This window comes from Sinocyclocheilus rhinocerous, unplaced genomic scaffold (assembly GCF_001515625.1).
Source record: "Sinocyclocheilus rhinocerous isolate Xijiao unplaced genomic scaffold, SAMN03320098_v1.1 scaffold771, whole genome shotgun sequence".
Classification (NCBI taxonomy): Eukaryota; Metazoa; Chordata; class Actinopteri; order Cypriniformes; family Cyprinidae; genus Sinocyclocheilus; species Sinocyclocheilus rhinocerous.
Window position 1 is genome coordinate 316,996 of NW_015640450.1, and position 5,849 is coordinate 322,844.

Below are 5,849 nucleotides of genomic sequence, written 5' to 3' on the forward strand. Positions count from 1 at the left end.
TTTTTTTACCACTGCTTGAAAAGGGAATGTAGGTGTGTAGAATGATCTTGTCCGAGACAGATCCACATTGTACGGGCTCAAAACAACGGGAAGGAAAGCTTCAGATTCCTGTACCTCACCACCTTATAAGAGGTGCACAGTCATTTTAGTTTAAGAACTAACTTATGAAAAGTTGTCAATTTTAACAAGCTAATCTTGGTTGCATTTTTGACCTTTAAAAGTTCAATGAACTTAATCTTAAAATATGATTACTTAAAATATCCGTGACTGTGACAGCAATGTAGAATTGGGCCTGAGTCGCTTCCAATTCCTCTAATGTGGAATTCAGTTTTTGACTGAGGTCTGACATTTTAACTGTAATCTCAGCATGGCCTCCTTTCACCTAAAAAAGGAGAAGACACAATATTAAAGAGTGATCAATCAGTATAGTAATCTGTTAATGTACTTATTCATCCTGGAGACTCAAGAAGTGATGGTTTCTACTCACAGATCCAGTTTTCTCCAGTCCCTTGATGAATTCGATTTCTCCAGCATTATTCTCTGACTCGTCCTTTTTTATCCCAAACCGACAGTGGAAACCACCATCAATGGTCTTGCCATATGTGTATCTTTCAAATGAGAGAAAAAAAAGACATTTCAAACTACTGTCTCAAATTTTGTAATTTCATGTTAATACATTTAAAAGAATAGTTCACCACAGACAGGATTGGAATAGCATAAGGATGAGTAAGTGAAGAGTTCAGATGCAATCTGAAATTTTCGTCTAAAATTAGCATTTTTATCAGGCTGCTATGTTTAGGTTCAGTAATTTTACTCTAATGGCAATGTATAGGTCCTTTTCTATGCAATTAAAGTGAAATAACTGAACATAAATATAGGAGCCTGATAAAAATGCCCATTTTAGAAGAAAATTTCAGACGGCATTTAGAGGCTTTTGCATCTGAACTCTTCTAATGTCCAAATTCTTATTTATTCTTATTTTGGTGTGAACTATCCCTTTAAGACCATTATTTAATCTGAATGTGAACTTACAAGGCTTTAATGGTGAATGTAAATATCTCAGCATTCACAAGCAGAAAGGCTTTCTCTGAATGAATAGAAACTCCAAAGCTGGGAAGAACTGACAAAAAGGCATTGTATTTGAGTTAGATGCAATATAGTATCTGTAAATAAAGATATATTTATTTTTTATAGATATTTATAATAGTAAGAATATACTGTATGTGCATGTTCATATCTAATTGTTTAATTTCACTTACCAAACTTCTGGACCTTGAATTCACGCACTGCAGCATTTTTCTCATCACCTTTGTAATGTGCTGTAATCTTCCATACACCAGGTCTAGAGAGATTGATTTAAAAGTCTGATATGGACTGAAATAAATATAGCAGCTGCACAATGGTGTCATCTTAAAAGAGTGAAGAGCATGCTAATATTTATTTCCATAAGCATCACTTTTTATGCTACAAGATTTTGATAATGACTTGATATTGTTATTGATATTGATATTGACTTGATATTGAGATTGACTGTACTTTGAAATATCAGGGATGCGGTAGTCCTTTGACATAACGCCACCTAAAACTTTGTATGTTGATTTCTTGATCTTGTTCCCATCAGAATTCTGAGGATATAGATAAAGTTCAGTTAGACAGGGCACTCCAGTTTCTTAATTTGCTCAATGAATGATGGCAAGAATTTAAACTGCAGTTTCTGTAACACTTTATTTTGGTTTTTGTTACACATGCTACATGTACTTACTATAGTAATAAGAGTAAATGATGCATAATTACATGCAACTAACCTTAAACCAAAGCCTAACCCTAATCATATGTGCATGTTGTTAATTAATAGTACTCAGTGCTTAAATGTACAGTTATACTGTAATAAGGCCACTGTAAAATAAAGTGTAACCGTACTTTCTTACTTACATATATATAGATATAAACTATCTCTGATTTTGGTCGCATGGAGTGGTCCAGAGTGAAGATCCTGAACCAAACTGGGAAACACACATAACCAGGTTAAATACACAGCAGTAAACCAAATCCACTTTTGCTAGTTTAACGATGGGGAAAACGGTCGGCGCGCCCAGTGCATGGTCTAAAAGGGTTGCCCCTATTCTCTTAATGAGAATGGGTGTGTTTTGGGCATAACGTGCAATAAACCAATCAGAGTCTCATCTCCCATTCCCTTTAAGAGCCAGTTGCGCTCGTGCCATGGCGGATTTGCTATTTACACAGCGGAATTTGCAAGCGCAAAGACAGAACACATCTCCAGAGAGGAAACGGAGCTGCTCGTGCGCGCGCGAGCAAATAGGTAGCCTAATTCTGATACATGCCATGACTCTCCATTATGACATGTAGGCATTTTTATATTTAAGTAGCCTACACAATAATATTCTTTTACATTGTAATCCTTTAATTTTTAATATTTGGCATGTTTGTGTGCTGTTGTGCGTCCCTGAGTGTGTAATAAGCAGAGTGTACGCACGCTGTGGACCCGCCTATACTAACACGCTCTTTAAATAACAAAAAAACTTTAGACCAGGTTTTAGTTGGTCAATGGCACAGTCTATTTCAGTTGCCTCAAAATAGCAATGCGCCAATAATGCACCTGAACACACCTCGTTTTCAGACCAGCATGCCCATGAGTGCACAAATGGGCGCAAATGCATTTGCTATTTAAACAACGTGGTGCAGGACGTGAAAATGACAACTGCGTCGGGCTGAAACTAGCAAAAAACACTTGCATTGCGCCGGGTGTATGATAGGGCCCTAAGAGTCGAGATTTTGAAGCCCAAAAAAGTGCATACATCCATCGTAAAAAGTACTCCACATGGCTCCGAGGGGTTAATAAAGGCCTTCTGAAGCAAAGTGATGCATTTGTGTAAGAAAAATAACCATATTAAAAACTTTATAAACCGCAATGTCTAGCTTCCGCTAACTGTCATATGTGCATTCATGAGAGTGGCGTTCCAGCGGATGACGTAGGACGTAGGTGTAGCGTAAGCTCCGGTGAGAATATGCTAGTCTTGCGAGAACCAAGTTTTGTTCACAGCAAAGGAAAACCAGTCTCCTCTTGGCATATGTTGAAATCCTCTGCAATTTTTCTTTACAAATCCTTGTTTTGTACTTATCTTTTACTTAATAATTTGTGACCTGTGTTTTGTTTTGCTCTCTCCTCTGTGCTTCCGTGTTCGTCACTTCTCACCGGAGCTTATACGCTACACCTCCACCATCCACTGGACGCCACTCTCTTGTGAATGTGCATACAGTATTAGGCTAGAGATAATGATTTATAAAGTTTTAAATATGGATATTTTTTAGACACAAACGCATCGCTTCACTTCAGAAGGCCTTTATAAACCTTCCGGAGCCGTGTGGAGTACTTATATGATGGATGGACGCACTTTTTTAGGCTTCAAAATCTCAACCACCATTCACTGCCATTATAAAAATGGGAAGATCCAGGATTTTTTAATATAACTCCGATTGTATTCGTCTGAAAGAAGTAAGTTATATACACCTAGGATGGCTTGATGGTGAGTAAATCATGGGGTAATTTTCATTTTGGGGTGAACTATTCCTTTAAGTACTTTTACTGTAACTTAAACTAAACAAAATGATACAAGAACTAAACTGAAAAAAACTAAAGTCTTGGGAAAAATTCTCATTCTTATGTTATTATACGGTGGATACTAAGTGTCATCTACATTATTTTTCATACACATTTGGAAGATGTCACACTGTGATGCAGTCATGTTTATTGTTGTATATAATTCTTGTATGTTTGGATTTTTGTTTCAGTTTTGGTAGAGCTTCAGTTTAGTTTTCTTACTGTTGGCTCATTAGTACATGTTAATTGTACCTCTCTGTGTGGGGTTGTATATGGGTTGGTTTGTCTGAATAAAGATGTAGCCACTATGTTTGGAGACCAAGACACGGGTTTGCCATTTCTGACCATCAACTTCACATGCCAGGTTGAGATAGGGAGGCTCTCCATTTATCGATTTCAGGTCCGAAATTTTATTTTCAAATACCTTAAAAAGGAAATACACAGAAATGAGCCTCATACACTGTAACTTATTTAAAATGACAGGATGTGTATAGATCCTTATATCATTTGTTTTTTTGTCATTTTTATTCTATAATTTGAAAATGGCGTTTCAACATCTACAAATCTAACTACTTATTCTGTGTCCTGCTAAAATAAACTTCTGGTCTTGGTCTTAAATTACATGAGAATGTTTCTATTCATTTAGACATTTATTACACTTTACCTCAAGAGTCACTGCTTCAAACTGGCCTTTTTTGCTGATTGTTTTGGTCTCCCGTGCAGACATGGGAACACGCATCTCTGTTTCTAACTGACAGGACACGGGTTTGCCAAGCAATGCCTCCCCCAACTGAATCCATACGGGTTCTTTCACACCAACATGAAAAACACTCGGTGCAGTGATTAGGAATCTGACACACACACACACACACACACACACACACACAGAAACCAAGACAATTTCATTAAACTCAATTCAGTTTTGCTAAAAAATGATTTATAAACATAACCAGGTTTCAGTTGGTCAAATGGCGCAGTCTATTTCAGTTGCCTCAAAATAGCAACGTGCCAACAATGCGCCTGAGCACACCTTGTTTTCAGACCAGCATGCCCATGGGCGCACAAATGGGTGCATTTGCTATTTAAACAATGTGGCACAGGATGTGAAAATGATACCTGCTTCGGGCTGAAACTAGCAAACACTTGCGTCGTGCCTGGCGCCGCATTGCACTGGGTGCATGATAGGGCCCAATGAGTTTGCAGTGGCTGGTGGAGGACTACATGTCCTGACTAACAATCACTTTTGAGGACAAGGATGTGGAAGCTAAACACCAAGCTTATCCTCATCTTGATGTACAGTGTGGTAAAGCCTCTTCAAAACTATTGTAATTCATTATTCTGGCTGCAACTTTTATTACATTACACTGCCATGAAATTGCATTAACTATTAGCAAGATTTTAATAAGCATGCATCACCTACAACAGTAGCCTAAAACAATACCTAAATACCTACGTGGCTATTGGTTAATAATAATAATAATAATAATAATAATAATAATAATAATAAGGTGCGCAGCCTAGGTGCCATCACTACTACTAATGTAACTACTACTACAAGTAGTAATAATAATAATAATAATAATAATATTATATTTAATACTTGCCTCTTTCTGTTCTCTCCCTGAACAGCACAGCACATGCACAGCATCAGATAGAGAAGAGGACGCATGTGCACCTCCATGGTGAGTGTGTTATTCCTGTGTGAGCAGCAGATAATTTCAAGCACATTTTGTTCTATCAACTCTGCTATGCAAAAATAATAATAATAATAAGGTGCGCAGCCTAGGTGCCATCACTACTACTAATGTAACTACTACTACAAGTAATAATAATAATAATAATAATAATATTATATTTAATACTTGCCTCTTTCTGTTCTCTCCCTGAACAGCACAGCACATGCACAGCATCAGATAGAGAAGAGGACGCATGTGCACCTCCATGGTGAGTGTGTTATTCCTGTGTGAGCAGCAGATAATTTCAAGCACATTTTGTTCTATCAACTCTGCTATGCAAATGTTGCACAAGAGGAACTGAGTGAATGTTATTATGGAGATTAATGGGGGTTATCAGAGTTCTGTCATTGCACAACTAGGGTCTCTGCTCTCTCATTGGATACATACTTAAAATGTCTTCTCCAAAGTCATGTGATTTGAAAGAAATTTAGACAAATATGGCAACAAATCAATGATTTGATGTGCTTTGGCTCAATTCTGTTTGGATTAGTGGT

At 37.3% G+C, this 5,849-nt stretch overlaps 1 protein-coding gene across 2 annotated transcripts in view; it reads right to left on the reverse strand.

The window, feature by feature from the left end:
• Positions 1–5,638, reverse strand: part of LOC107752837 (complement C4-like) — a 25,234-nt gene extending 19,596 nt beyond the window's left edge. Inside the window, exons 1-10 of one of the 2 annotated variants that reach the window (XM_016568903.1) lie at positions 5,486–5,638; positions 4,284–4,470; positions 3,872–4,043; positions 1,933–2,003; positions 1,537–1,625; positions 1,260–1,342; positions 1,033–1,120; positions 488–608; positions 253–382; positions 10–122 (exon numbers count right to left, since the gene is read on the reverse strand). In XM_016568903.1, coding sequence (XP_016424389.1) covers positions 10–122; positions 253–382; positions 488–608; positions 1,033–1,120; positions 1,260–1,342; positions 1,537–1,625; positions 1,933–2,003; positions 3,872–4,043; positions 4,284–4,470; positions 5,486–5,562 — 1,131 coding nt within the window. In that variant the 5' untranslated portion in view covers positions 5,563–5,638. Of the gene's footprint in view, positions 1–9; positions 123–252; positions 383–487; positions 609–1,032; positions 1,121–1,259; positions 1,343–1,536; positions 1,626–1,932; positions 2,004–3,871; positions 4,044–4,283; positions 4,471–5,223; positions 5,368–5,485 lie in introns of those variants that run through there. The other variant, XM_016568902.1, reaches the window with a different exon arrangement.
• Positions 5,639–5,849: the final 211 nt, after the last annotated feature.